The sequence below is a fragment of the Euwallacea fornicatus genome, chromosome 10, assembly GCF_040115645.1.
Source record: "Euwallacea fornicatus isolate EFF26 chromosome 10, ASM4011564v1, whole genome shotgun sequence".
Taxonomy (NCBI): Eukaryota; Metazoa; Arthropoda; class Insecta; order Coleoptera; family Curculionidae; genus Euwallacea; species Euwallacea fornicatus.
Window position 1 is genome coordinate 2594578 of NC_089550.1, and position 14866 is coordinate 2609443.

Sequence of the window (14866 nt, forward strand, 5' to 3'; positions counted from 1 at the left end):
AAGCCCTCCTAGTATATCATGGAATACTAAGTGAGTTTCCCTTGTATAAAAGCCGGAATCGATCCGTGTCGACGGTGTCAGGAGCGTCGCGACGCGCACTGACGTCACAGCGCCATGCCAACCTGCTTCGACGACACTCCGCTGGAAAATATTTATTTTCGTCGCTCGTCCGCGAACTAAAACAAATTTCCTGGAAGTCTCCCGTTGTAACCTAAGGAATTTAACTAAACCGACAAAAGACGCGTTTCAGAACCCCCGAGGGTCATTCCACCACGTTGCCCCACTCGACCGCGGGTCGTCGCGGTGACCCCAAATGTCGTGTACCAATTTAATTTCCTCCTCTCTAATAGGGGATCGGTGTAAGGGGTAAATGTTCTAGTGGTTTGTGTTCTCTAAGATTTCAATGGGAGAAATGAGTGTCTGAGTGTTGGGACATGGAGAAAAGAGTAGTCGGTGAGGGATTGGTAAGCATTGGGAGGTGGTGAAGTTATCAGGGGCGAAATGGGGAATTCGTGCAGTAGCGGGCAGGCCCACAAGGATAAGGACAACATGTCCCAGAGGTCCGAGGAGTAAGTAATATACACAAACTCTCGTTTAATTCACTAGTTGATCTCATCTAAATTCAAAGTCAGTTATTTCACAAGTTGGTAAATAACTTCACAGTTTTTGTGCCACCCTATACATGTATTTAAAGTATTACACTGCGTCATGGTGCTGTTCGCAATTTTCGCGTTTAATTTTATTCGGCCACCCATATAACCGCCCCTTGGAATTTCTGGGTTAACTAGAAGAAATACCAAATCAGTATCTGGAACTGGAAAGTTTTGTCGAAAATGAGATTTAATCTATAGCTGATATTTCCGCACAAAATGGTGGAGGTAATATGCCTCTTAATGCGGCGTCATTTTATAATTTTCAAACGCTCTCATTGACCGCTATTAAGCAACTAATTTTAATACAATCTGTCCCTGATTTTAAATAAAAATTTGTCAAAAAAAACAATGTCTGTAGGTATATTTTACAAACTCGAAAAAAGAGCATCAAGGATTGAAAAATAAGACGCCATTTTGAAATTTCGAGGCGCCACTTTTGGCAATCACTTTAAAACGAATTTGAAGGAACTGCTTATTTTAAACATACCATTATTGAAAATTAAAACCTATTCACGTAAGCAGCGAGAATCGGAGATTTTTCAAATTATTACAAACTAGCATATAGCAACTGCAAAATATGATGATGTTTTGAAATTTAGAGGTGTATCCTTTGGTCGTCATTTTAGCTAATAATATTATTAAAAATTAAAATCGAAATCAAAAAACAAATGCCAAGTATTTTCAACTGCGTCACTTCGTTATAAAAGGAAAATGCTACGGAAAACAAGAATGAATATTAACTACATTTTCCGTTTAATAAAGACCAACCACAATCGAAATTAAACGTGCAACACGGAAAGCTTTTATACGGGAAAATGTTCCGGTCTGACGTCACTGGACGCAACGACGACGTCACCGAGATGGTCCAGTTGACTTTTGACCTAGTTTCGCACGAAAAGCTGCCGCTGCTGCTGATGCCTTGGCGAAACTGGGACAAAGTCATTCGCCCAAGGAGATGCATCTCCATCAAACGTTTTAATGATTTTTTTTACCCTATTTAAGGTCCGCCAGTTACCAGGTGCGGACATCGCTGCCCTCGGAGAAGCAGCAGACGCTCCTCAATCACATAACGACGACCCCACACAGTGGGGTCATTTTAGAGCCCAGCACTGCAGGGCAGCCGCCCACTTTACAGCAATCCACGTCTAGTGGCATTAAGCCCCCGGGTGACTTGAAGAACCCCAATTTATCGAAACTTATTAAGGGCACCTCAGGTGACCATTAAGGGAATTCTAATTTTCTTTATTGTTCCTAATAACGTATTTATAGACTCAATGTCCATTTCGTCCCCATTGAGCCCCAAAGGGTTCGAGAAATTAACCGAAGACGTTCCGAAAGAAGTTTCGAGTCTCAATGAGAACTTGCAGCATTTGATCATGGGAAGGATAGCTCACGCCAAAGCGTCTTTGAGGAGCAGAAAGATTGTTATTTATGTCTGCGCGGCTGATTCACAAGGTGAGTTTTACGTTATGTTGTTGTATAATAATTATATTGCACATTATTAAACAGTTATTTCCGATGCATGCACCCAGCAGCAACCGATATAAATAAAAATTAAAAGTCATTTGGCACGAAATTCCATTAAGTACACACAATTTTCTGGCGAGATATTTGTGGGAGTCGAGTGTGATAAATTTCATTCTGCTTTTTTGTATAATTAAGTTTGTTTTGATATTATTTCAATTCCGAAAATACCTCTTTTGATCGAAAAAAGAAGAGTTAAAAGTCATAGATCTTTTGCGAAAATACTCGGTTTTAGAGGTTGTCTGTTAAATAGTGGCAACATTGTTTTTGAATTATGTTGGAACGCACTACTGATTGCCTATATTGATTGTGGAATACTTAAACAAGCGTTGCCATTTTTTTTTCTAAGATTTCTCGTGGCATTTTCAAAGCTTTCAAAAGTACTCACCATAAATAATCGTTTTCAGCCACGCAATTTTATCTACTCTTTCTTAATTTGGTCCTGGCTCTACCATCAAAAATACATATAACTTTCAAAAGCGATTATAATCTCCTTAAAAGCCTGTTTCAGTGGGAGACGTAGAACTTGTTGCGACTACTTCCAGTTTATTCCGGCTTACTTGGCTTATTTCAGGGCTCTTTCTTGTTCTCATAAAACCTAACATACATAAAACTTATTAATCATTTTACGCAGGTTTCGAGCACTTTTATTGTTTACTAATCTGAATTAATTTACCATTATTTTGAAATTTGTGATAGTTTAAAAAAAAGGCTAATTGCGATTTTAGCGGAATCACGTAGAATGTTCGTCAAGGATAAGGTCCCAAATATAAGACTGGCCATTTCTTACCTTCTCTTTATATCAGGATTTCTACCTTTTCTTTGCAACTTACCATTTCTAACTTTATACTATATTTATGCGTATTCTGCACCGTTTGTGAACAATTTGACCGAACATAAGTGAAGAACAAGATAAAAATGGCGACAAAAATAAAATAACAGACTGCAATTGTTATTTTGTCCTTCCTTTTTTCTCCAACTGAAATCTACTTTAGCGGCGAGGGAGACATACGAATCATCCCATAATTTACGAATTGCTCCTCATGATTGGCTGAAGCCTTCGTATCACTATTTTTGTTGTAAAGTGATTGGCGGACTTGAATTTGAATGTCTGCGTCGTTCCCGCTATCAAGATTATTTTCTTCCAATCGTTGAAATCGTTCCTTGGGTCATAAAATTATGTGTTTTTTAATTAAGCAAATTTAGTTTATAAACTGTCTAGTTAGATTGGTTTAAATGGTTATTTTTGTCTTTCTTTTCCATATTCATCGATCACAAAATGGCCCTTTTCATTAATCCTCCTTCGTTTAATCAATATTCCAGACTGTGTGGTAGAAAAAGGTTCGCTTCACAATGCAGTCTATCCAACCCTGAGACAGCATTGCAGATCCAAAGGCTACGAACTACATATTGTGGATTTGCACTGGAAAACTTTGCTTGAAAAACAGCAGGACCATGAATTCCCTGAGTTATGCATTGGAGAACTTACTAGTAAATTTCAATAACTGTTCATATACAGGATGTTCTATTTATACGTGTCCACTACTGGAATTAAATTGGGGACACTGCTGCCATTAAATGGGAAAAAACTGGCAACTTTGAACAGATTTTCTAATCTTCATCTATCCTTTTAGAAATAGTAATGGTGGGCACATCTAAATAAGGCACCCTGTACGGCCTATTTTAATTATTATTATTATTATTATTATAAATTTTATCAGGGCAAATGGAAGTGGCTTACGTGATCCCAGTGCTTTTCCTTAACAACTCTCTAGGGACTCAATTACTGCCCATCACTATTGAGAGCACTGACTTCAAAATGGCACTGGAGAGCAGCGAAAATCAAACTGCTCAGGGGTTACTTAAAAAATGGCAAGAATCCTCATTATTAGAAATAAAACATTGCGCAGGATTTTCCAAAAACGTTGTTCCAAACTTAAGGAGATTTGAGAGAACGTTGCGGTGAATAATTTTTTGCAGAGAAACCACTAGTCGAAAATAAGCCGTTTCCTTTCCAGAGTCATTTTTGTTCAAAAACGTAATGTTGGCTTAGGGCCGCTAAAAGATTTCGATATTTAATTATTTTTTATTTAAAAAAATATAATAAATGTTCAAAATAATGACCCACAACTTAGTCACATAAATTTGTTCTTTGAATCATTGAATCGCAAACCCGTTGTAAGATGTGCGGATCTTGCTTCATGAAAAGAGAGGCTGCCATCACTCTTCCTAACAGTTCCTCTTGGGTGCCTACAGGAGTTTCGTACATTAACGACTTGAAATAACCCCAGAGGAGAAAATCCAAGGGGTTTAAATCGGACTTCACCCTGGCCACCTAATAGATTCGCCTCTTCTGGTGCATCGCCAAAAAAAAAAAATTGGTCTAGATGATCCTGTATAGTACGGATAAAATGGACAAGTGTGTTGTAATATTGGAAACATATTCTATCCCGTATGCCCATAGAAACCTTTGCATTGTCCAATAGTTCAAGAAGTTCCTCTTACAGAAAATTTAGGTAGATGTTACCAGGTAGCCGAAGTGGGGATCCAATCATTTGAAAAGTTGACATTAATACCAGCTCACATGTTAATAGCAATTTGGTTTTCACGAACTCTGATCCATGTGAAGTAAGAATTGAGATTGCCCATCTGCGGCTCAATTTTCAAAAACATCGAGTTTAGGAATGCAATTGATAAACTTATATCAAGAGACAAAAAAAGTTTGTTTCATGTTGCATTGTTTATTCTGTTTATTATTATTCTATTCACCTAAAAGTTGAATATTGAAATTTCTTGAACAAAAATGACTCGGGAGTCATTTTGGGTCATTTTTGATTAAGGGTTTCTGTGCAAAAGTTGTTCACCGCAAAATGTCTTATATCTACCTTAAGTTTAGCACGACCTTTTCGGAACACCCTGTGTAATACAATTTACTTCACAGGTATACATTGGATAGTGACGCTCAGCCACCGTGCTACAGACTAAGGCCGATTTCCTGCCACATTCCCGGCTTTAACAAAAGTTCTCTAAAAGACCGAGAAAAGGCCTTTCAAGAGTGGGCAGATGAAATTGACAAGATGTTAGCAGTGCTAATCAACGTTTTCTCAGTGGAATTAAGAGACACATATTTGACCACTGTAGTGGAGCAGGTAAGAACCTGTGTTCTTCCTTTTTTCCAGCACTGAGTATGTTGGTGCAGGAGGTCCACAACACTGTTTTCATGAGCCAAGAGATGGCCAAAAGGTGCATTTGGATGAACCGTGTGTACACTCCCACCCCCAAAACTCCGGAAAATCCCAGTCCTGGAGAGGAGGAAGCTGTTAGGAGACTAAATGGACTGCAAAAAGATCTGCGGGATCAATTAGCTGAAAAGCACATGGTCCGCATTCAAGTTAAATATTCAGAGAGTGGTTTAAACCTGGATATTCCTGAACATAAAGAATATGTAACTACTGTAACAATGCATCTGCAAAAGCACTTGCAGGAAACTATAGACTCGATCATTGACGACCACACGAATAAGACTATGATAAGACCCAGTTACGGTATTGAGGCTGGTTTGTTTGAGGAGCTCAATCAACAGACTTATTTCTGCCAAAAAGCCTCGCAGTGCAGCATCAATAGGGAGCGCACTATCGAGGAAATTTATTCGTAAGACGTGTTATGAATTTACATATCAATAGGAATTACTTTTTTATACGCATCAGGTACATTACAAGTGATAAGTCGACGCCCTTGCTCCTCACAGGACCAAGCGGTTGCGGAAAAACTACTCTCCTCTCCAAAATAGCAATGCAGTGTCCTGCAAAGCTACCAGAAGCATTTTTGGTGCTGAGATTTGTGGGAATCAGCGCTCAAAGTAACACTGTAGAGCAGCTACTCAGTTCCATAACGAATCAGTGTTCTATATTGGCGCATGGACACAAGTGTTATTGTTATCATGTATGATCTTTTTTTGTTATGTGGGTATAGAAGTTTTTAATGATGTTTTTCAGAGGGTTGAAGAATATCAAAAGGTATTGCCAAGGCTACTAAGTGCCAATAGTCTGCAACGGCCCCTGGTGATTTTTTTGGATGGATTGGATCAGGTGAGGGAGTACAGTTCGACTGATATCCAGTGGGTACCCAGTAAACTCCCAGATAATGTGAAGCTGATTATTTCAGTAGCGGAGGGTAAGTTTATTTGGTTTCATCACTCTATCTCTTTTACTTTTTGCTGAATATTTTTGTTACAAAACTTTAAACTTAATTAAAATAATAATCATAGATCGCGACACGAACCGTTTTGTCAATAACTTTCTTGAATTTTAAATAAATTCAAACTAACCTTAAAAAAAGAAACGCAATTCCATTCACCATTTTAGCAGAAATTTCGTTCATTTCCTGATATTACGGGCATATTTCATGCAAATATTTTTTAAACAATTTAAATTTAGTAAAACATATTTGAAACAAAAGTACATTTGAAAATCGAATGATTTAACTTTTTTATTATTATTTAGGAACGCAAATGCACAACGAGTTGAAATCCCACCTGCCTAACCACAGCCACATCAGCATGCCCATACTGGGCCAAAACGAGGCCAAGAACATACTCATGTCCAGCGTAATGCAGTACAACCACAGTATCAACTCCAAAATACAAGACTGCGTCCTGAAGTCTGTACAAGAATGCACCGTTCCGTTATACTCAAAGGTATAGAAAACAACATAGCAAAGATAGCTATTATTTACAGCGATAAACTGAATATAATAATTTCGACATTTTATCTACCCTATCCCTTTGATTTGAAATAGGTACTTGCTTGGCAAACGTCATGGTGGGCGGACAAGGACCACGAAATCCACCCAAAGGGAAATTTACCCGATCAGCTGGACTTCATGTTGGAAGAGCTAGAAATCATATTGGGGCCCCCACAGGTCCAGCATGCATTGGCCTTAATCACATGCAGCAAGCACGGTGTCACCGACTCGGAAATGCTTGATTTGTTGGCATTTGATGATAGTTTCCATAGCGATACTACTTACGGTCAGTTTTAACTATCAGATTTCGTCATAAAAGGTGTCAAACTGTGCCAAAAATTTACAACCACCGTGATTTTTTTAATTTTCTGTCAATGTTATAGTTCCTTGGGCGCCAGCTTGTTTGGCTTGGCCGAGACTGTTAAAACACCTGGCCCCCTTTCTGATATGGTCCCTCACGGGGGGAGTTTTAGGCATCCAATGGAAGGATGATTTATTAAGGAAAGCGGTACTGAAGCGTTACTGTAGATTCAAAACATGGGCCCATGAAACCTTGTTCCATTATTATGAGGTAATTTTACTTGTTAAAATTGAGTTTAAAACATGGTATGACGATGATATTTCAGGGTAAATGGTGGCAAGAAAAGTCCCCTGACTTGCAGGGCCGGTTAGTGTCGCAAGCCAACGATCTAGGAAAATGGTATGATCGTGATAAAGATGCTCGTTTTCACTGGTTTAATTTTGTATTATAATTTTTGCATGAATTTTTCTTCAAAAATGAACTTTGTGTGTGCATGCAAATAGTCAATAAAAGCTTTTGATGGCGATTTTGATTTTTCCTCTGTTAGACCCTGAATTGTGCCTGTAAGTATCGCACTTTGAGGTAAGTAAGAATTGGCGCATGCAGCAGTAAAATTTAGAAAACGAATCCGCAATTGAGTCCACTCATTAATAGCTACAACCGAAGAAAACTGGACGAACTCTCTTTCCACTACTATCACCTACACAACGACCTAGAAACCTCGAAGTATCTGACGGATATGTCTTGGATCTACGACAAGTTGTGCGGTTCCAGCGTATTCCAGATCCTCGAAGATATTAACCTGTCCAAAATGGTCAAAACCACTTTCCTTGGAATGCTTAAAGAGTTCCTGGAAATCAACACACAAGTTCTCAATTACGACGGCAGGCAGTTCTACTCGCACTTATACACATTCTTGCGAGGAAGGAGTAAAGAAGGCAGAGAATTGGAGTTATTTGAGGCGTGCCAGAAGCCTCCAGTACTCACACTGCTTGCTCTCAACCGTGACGTATTAGGGGAGGAGGTATATTGTATAAATATGAGTGATTCAGTGATTAATGCCTTTTTATAGGACGCAGTTCCTCTGGCCACAAACCTAGACATATTAGTGAGAATCCCGAATTCCAATAGATACATTGTAACGATATCCACTAGCGACGAGAGCGTATGTGTGTGGGACGTTTTAGAGTGAGTTTATTTAAGCCAAAGTGCAGGACTATGGCCGGAACACAAAATAATATTTGACAATGTGTTTGCAGCTGTAAACAAATTAGAACGCTAAAAGGCATTCCGCATCCCACCAACCTCATCCCCATAGATGAATTTAGATGTATAGTGCTGTGCCGAAGGGAGTTGAGGATTTACAATTTGAACAGGGGCACTTTTGTGACCAAGCTCAAAGGGGTGATGAACCAAAAGATGCCTTTCTACGGGCTGCACGACAAAAACCATCTAGTGGCCCTCCATAGGAATAGGATGTATATAAATTTAATGAATTTGGAAACTGGTAAGTAATACAATTGACCAAAATGTGACAAAACAGCTACTTTTTTTCTTTTATTAATGTTAATGTGTGTTGACTGGGGATCCAGAGTATAAATCTCCACATCCCTCATTCACCATTGTTAAGAAAAACTCGTTCATCATTTCTTCATCCCATTGCGTCACACACCATTGCCACTCGTACCTCATACAATAAATAATTCAATGCTTAAATTATTTCACTGTAATAAAATAACGAAACAAGCGAATTTTCTACTTGGGTCTCTTTTGAGATTAAATGTGCTTATCTTTACGTTAAAACTTCATCATCCATTAATCTCTTAAATGTATGAAAATTTTGTAATTTTAGGCGACTGTGTAACAACATTCAAAGCCGGCGAAGACCGATTTCTAAACTCCCTGCTGGTCTCGGGAGACGGAAGGGTCTTGGTCTGCGGTGACGAGACGCAGAAACCCTTCCCCTTACTTGTATGGAACCTAAAATCCAAGAAGCTCCTCTACGACCTACGTATACCTCACCATGACTTTATTACCTCCTTAAGCGCAATCACCTACGAAGGCGAGTGCTAACTAAATTAACAGCATTGAAATTAATACACTTTTCATAGGAAGTTACGTATGTTGCGTTTGTCACGAAATCGATGACGAGAGCCCCAATTTCATCGTCGTTTACGACCTTCAAAGCGGCACTTTATTCAAAAAATGGAAACCTACCTGCAATACTGTCTCTTTGGAAATCAGTTCTCAAGGGGGCTGTGTGATATCTGGCCTGGAAGACGCTAGGATTTTAGTATGGGACCTTATCACGGGTAAGAACATTGTGGTCAAAAATCCGACAATCTACAAAAATTTCACAGGCAATTGTCGCTTCTCCTTGAGTGGCCACACAGCTCCAGTATCCAGCTTAAAATTGGACCCCACGGGGGCTTTGTGTCTGTCCTCAGACACCGAGGGACGGGACCGTTCCATCAGACTCTGGGACCTTAATAAGGGCGTTTTACTTGCAGTATATACGCCGAATACTAAAATTACTGCTTGTGAGGTGACTAGTGGGGGGCAGCATGTCATTTTAGCCCTGCAGGGGCGCAGAGACATTGTGGTCCTCCAGTTACGGGGTCCTGGTGTAGAAGAATGTCAATTAAACGAAAAGTACGGGGATGAGGAGTATAAAGGCAAAACGTGGCAGTTGACTGACGACACTGCCACTTAGAAATTAAAGGGTTAATTAAAGGTGTTGTTGACTGATTCGTGTATTTTGTGGTTTATGAAGTGTTAGAGAACTGGAAAATATTGGTTCAGTGGCACTTTCTTGAAAAATGTCTTGGATTTGGAAACGTTTTAAGATGAACTGCACAGCCTGTGAATATTTTAGGCGATCAAAAACGATGTTTGAGAAGCAAATAAATACAAAAAATATAGATTATTTTTCTTGAGACCAAAGAAATTACAAGGGAATCAAGACTTGCAACTATTAAAAAGGACCACTAACCGCTTAAAACATTCTGCTCTGTGGGCACTTTTTTGACAAAGCACCAGGATAATAGTCTGATTATTTGTTTATAGCCCAAAAGGTAACCTTTGTGTACAGCGAAACAATAATTCAAAATATATCAATGGCGTTTGTGCTGGTAACAACTCATCTTTTATATTTTGAAGAATTCACCCTTATTCGCGGTTTTAATCGAGTTTGTTTTCCCGTGGAAGATTAATTAATATACAGGGTGACTTTAAAATTATGACTATTACCGGTAGGTATATTGTACTATACGTAATAAGATTGTAACTAATTAAGAGCGAGTAAACAATTGATTAAATGTAGAAGAAAAGCGTATAAAATCCTCTCGTCATCAAATGCGTGAAAGAATAGGCCTAACCGCTGGGTCGAATGGGGGCAGTTATTAATGCCTCTGATGCAAAAGTAAATAAATATTAAATTACTAGTTGATAAGTACAAAAATGCCAATTTCGTCTGATAATAATAGTTAACAAAATCAAAACTTGTGTAGGTTGGAAATAAGACCTCTCTAAGTTCACTTGTGAAGATATACGTAACCGATTATTATACGTGTATTCCATTACTACATAGTACATAAATCACATAAAATATTTCATGAACCTCATCTGGTATGCGGGTTGAAGTTGTTCATTCTCAGTGTTCTGTATCACCTCAAGAATATACATAAATACTTTTGTTGTGAATGTCGTGTAAAAAAGTATCGGATTAGTGAATATATTAAAAGTCATAAATATATTGTAAAGTATTACAAATAATGAATGCGTTTCTTTTCTCTTCGTCCTAAATATATTCGATTATTATTACTACCATATAATTTGAAAAGGACGTTATTCCTTTACTCTACGGTGGTATATGCCTGGTTGCATTGAACGCACAAACACAATTTACGTACTAGTCCAAACTCCCTAAATAAAATCTCAAAAAACCATAAAACTGATATATAAATATGAATAAATCTCAAAGAGGCCCAATTTCTATAAACTACAAAAATTCTCTTCCCAATTAATCCGCAATTATTGCAAAAAAATAAAATTATCAACTTCGATTATCATTAGTTGTAGTAAATGGTATATTCCTAGTGGGTATTATTTTAAAATAAATGAATAAATCAAGGAAAGCTAATATAGTATTACCCACTACGTATAAAAGAAATCCATTACAAAGTTATAAAAACATCGTAAAATCAAGTATGAATTAGAGGCAAAAATTAAAAAAATATACGTACCAATATCGGCAGCAGGACCTTTTTTCTTAAGAAAAAGGGTCAAGCGGGACTTCGCTTTTTATTCTACCATCCCTGTAGACCTAAATGGGTAATTTTCACGAAAAGACAAGATATTGTTCAATCTTAACTCATTATTTTAAGAGCTGAAATGTGAATTAAACACGTTTTTCAGATCATGGTTTAAAATTTACTGATGGGTGACTCTTCGATGCTCTTTTGTTCTTATGGCATTAATAATAAAATGTCATTAAAAGTAGTGTAGAAATGTGTGTGTCTTGTTGCATAAGGAATGTTGGTGTAAGATTAATAAATAAATAAAAAAAACAAGATAACTTCGTATTGTCTACCATCTACAAAATTATTTTCGATCGTAACAATTAAAAACCCAGAGAATCTATTACAAATCGGTTCCGAATTCCACGAAAATACGATATTTATTAATTGGAATAACTAGATCGCGTGACGGCAGCTTAGCATCGCTGCATATTGAGACCATTTGCCCTAAATTAGTAAAATAATAATTGGTTTCGCCTCTTAGCAATTTCAATAAATGTATCTAGTATTCTAATTAGTTAAATTAATAAATTATTAATAAAATTGCATCATCCAATAATTGAAATTCAGCGCAAATTTCAATACTTTACATCGGTGTATGTTTGGTTGCATTAAATCTTTTTCTCATTATGTCCTGGAGGCTGAGCTGGTCCAATCAAACCACGTGACGTCAGCCCATTTCTTGCATCCAATCAGCGAACGCCAAATCTAACTGTTGTTGAATGACGTCACAAACGTCACTCCATAACAACAAAATGGACAACACTACTGCAGAATCGAAATCACCAGTCTACTAAAAAACCACAGGAAATTACCGACTATAGTGCCAGTAAATAGTGTTTTTTGCTTGATTCGGCTTTAGTATCACGTCGTCGTGCATTTGAAATGGATTCGTTACCCGTTACGCTCATAGTTAAGGCCCCTAATCAGCAGATCGAAGATCAGAAAATTAGGTGTGAGACGTCATGGACTATAAATAAATTGAAAGAGCATTTATCGGAAGTCTATCCTAGCAAACCTGTAAGTAATAACCAGCTGTTATCCATCTGCCTTCTTGTTTGAAGAATTAAGTGTTGTCCTTATCACAATCTTATCTTACACTTGCAGCCACACCAGGAGCAAAAGCTTATATATTCTGGCCAGCTATTGAACGACTCTGTAGTACTTAAAGATGTACTGAGGCAGTATGAGGGACAAGATACTCATACAGTCCATTTAGTGTGCACCCCCAGAGCAGCAAAGATGACCCAAAAAACAGCTGCTAGTACAAATGCAGGGATAAATCCTGGAAGCTCGACAAGTGCCAGTAGTCCAACTCCTCCAGAGACTACAGCTTCTCAAAGCCGAGTAGAGACAGACAATACCACAAGAGTTCCTCCCACATATCCATGGGCCAGTTACACGGGCCAGTTTCAAAGTCCTGCAGATGTAAATAATATGCTGAACCAATACCAGTTACAGATGGCCTTAATGCAGCAGGCCTACATGCAATATATGGCCCAGTATATGCAAATGTAAGTATTTGTATGTTGTCTTAGGATCATTAGATATTGATAAAGGTTTGTGAATATTCTGGCCAATTAAAAAGTGCCTGGTAAGACCAGAGTTATTTATTGTAGAGTGATTAAAATTTTATTGATGATTGAATTGCGTCGTAGCATTGTTTCCAGTGGGTAATGTGATTTTATTAAATATCATTATGACTTGACTATAGAATTTGAATTGTTGTTCAAACATGATGTTTATTGAAGATTCATCTAGTAATTTCTAGGGTAATTTATAAGAGATAAAGGTTTTTTATTTTTACGAGAATGACCTTGCCTGGAATATAATTTAATGTGATCTCTTATATTATGGTCACATCACTGAAATAAATGCAAGAGTGCCTGACACTTTTAGAGTTAAATATTTATTAATGATATAGTTAAAAAGAAATTTCTCGTTTCGCGATGTTTTAAAAGTGGTTTACACTTCAAGAAAATGGCTATTAACAGTTTTAAACTGTTCGGTTTGATTTGATTTAGTGAAAGCAGGTCGGCGGTTTTACACTCAATTATTCACCATCTGTAATTGACAATGATTAATTTAGAAAAAGATTAACGTCCCTAACTGTGTCCATAATTGCATAAGCTCCGAGGATGAAAAACCGTTTATACCAAAAAACCTGTTTTGAAATAAAGAAATTATAATTGTATTGGTTCTTAAATTGGAGTTTTAGCTGGTGTTCTTTATTATGTTTAAGTTATTTATAGTTTCAAGATATATGTATATGGTTAAGTCATCAAATTTTAAGCCTTAAATTTGTTTTGGATTCCCCAGGGCTTCAGGTCAGACACCCACAGCCTCATCACCCCTTCCTCAAACACCTGGAGTGCCCCCACCCCCAAACGCCCAACAAAACGCAGCTGAACCTGCCCAACCAAACGCTCCCCAACAACCCCAAGAAAATGAAGAGCGCGATTGGTTGGATGTGTTCTATATGCTCAGCAGAGCAATGGTGTTATTCAGCGTGGTCTACTTCTATTCTAGCCCCGTTCGATTCATATTCGTTTTGTTCTTGGGTGTGGCTCTCTATCTGTACCAGTCGGGTTTCTTCAGAAACATCAATATTAACAACAATAACAACATCAATGGGACGCCAGAGGGAGCGCCGGAAGAGGAGCAAGCACCCACGAGGTTTACGGTTGCCTGGACGTTCATCACAACGTTTTTCGCGTCGCTCATTCCGGAAATTCCCAATATAAATGCGTAAAATTGTTTGTTCCTTTTTATTTGATGTAATTATTGCATTTATATAACGAGATTTTTGGAAGTGTTTTATGTACTTTGTTGAGCGATAATTGAGGCAACGTGAGCTTTGGTATATATGCAAGGGGATTGATTGATCTGTGTTTTGTAGGTATTGCTATGATGAGGCAGAAATTTATATACTTTTTACATTCAGTTTTTTGAAGACGTTTTACATAGTCGAGACGATTTTCTGTAATATTATGGATACACATACAGATCTGCTGTACAAAATTATACATATTATTAAATAAGGTTAGAAATGATTTTTTTAGCCTTTAGCCGATGTTAAATGTAAAAATCACTATGATAGTGTACATATATAACACTTATATTACTTGTTTGATATTTGTATTATTAGCTTTAATTGAAATGTGATTTAGTTATGAAGGTAATTAATATAGTAATTTGTATACACGGAATTTGGTTTACGAACTTGAATTAAACATTTGAAAATTACTGTTTAAATTCATATTAAGGTACTATTAAAGTGATAATTCGGTATAGTCACTAGGTGTGTGGTTAATAATCACATTTTTCACAACATTTTGTCAAGATTA

General features: G+C 37.5%; 2 protein-coding genes across 2 annotated transcripts; both read left to right on the forward strand.

Annotated features, from left to right (window-relative positions):
• Positions 1 to 87: 87 nt before the first annotated feature.
• LOC136341447 (NACHT and WD repeat domain-containing protein 2) lies at positions 88 to 10995 on the forward strand. The gene is made up of 19 exons (XM_066286443.1): positions 88 to 569; positions 1656 to 1867; positions 1923 to 2108; positions 3501 to 3668; positions 3899 to 4049; positions 5119 to 5326; positions 5377 to 5828; positions 5885 to 6119; positions 6173 to 6350; positions 6680 to 6873; positions 6975 to 7206; positions 7304 to 7491; positions 7547 to 7620; positions 7876 to 8245; positions 8294 to 8409; positions 8481 to 8728; positions 9074 to 9287; positions 9337 to 9533; positions 9582 to 10995. The coding sequence occupies exons 1-19, from the start codon at positions 502 to 504 to the stop codon at positions 9932 to 9934; spliced, it is 4044 nt and encodes a 1347-aa protein (XP_066142540.1). The 5' UTR covers positions 88 to 501; the 3' UTR covers positions 9935 to 10995.
• Positions 10996 to 12251: 1256 nt separating this feature from the next.
• Herp (Homocysteine-induced endoplasmic reticulum protein) lies at positions 12252 to 14765 on the forward strand. The gene is made up of 3 exons (XM_066286454.1): positions 12252 to 12539; positions 12627 to 13033; positions 13839 to 14765. Exons 1-3 carry the CDS (start codon positions 12405 to 12407, stop codon positions 14269 to 14271), a joined length of 975 nt encoding a protein of 324 aa, XP_066142551.1. The 5' UTR covers positions 12252 to 12404; the 3' UTR covers positions 14272 to 14765.
• The last annotated feature ends 101 nt before the right edge of the window (positions 14766 to 14866 follow it).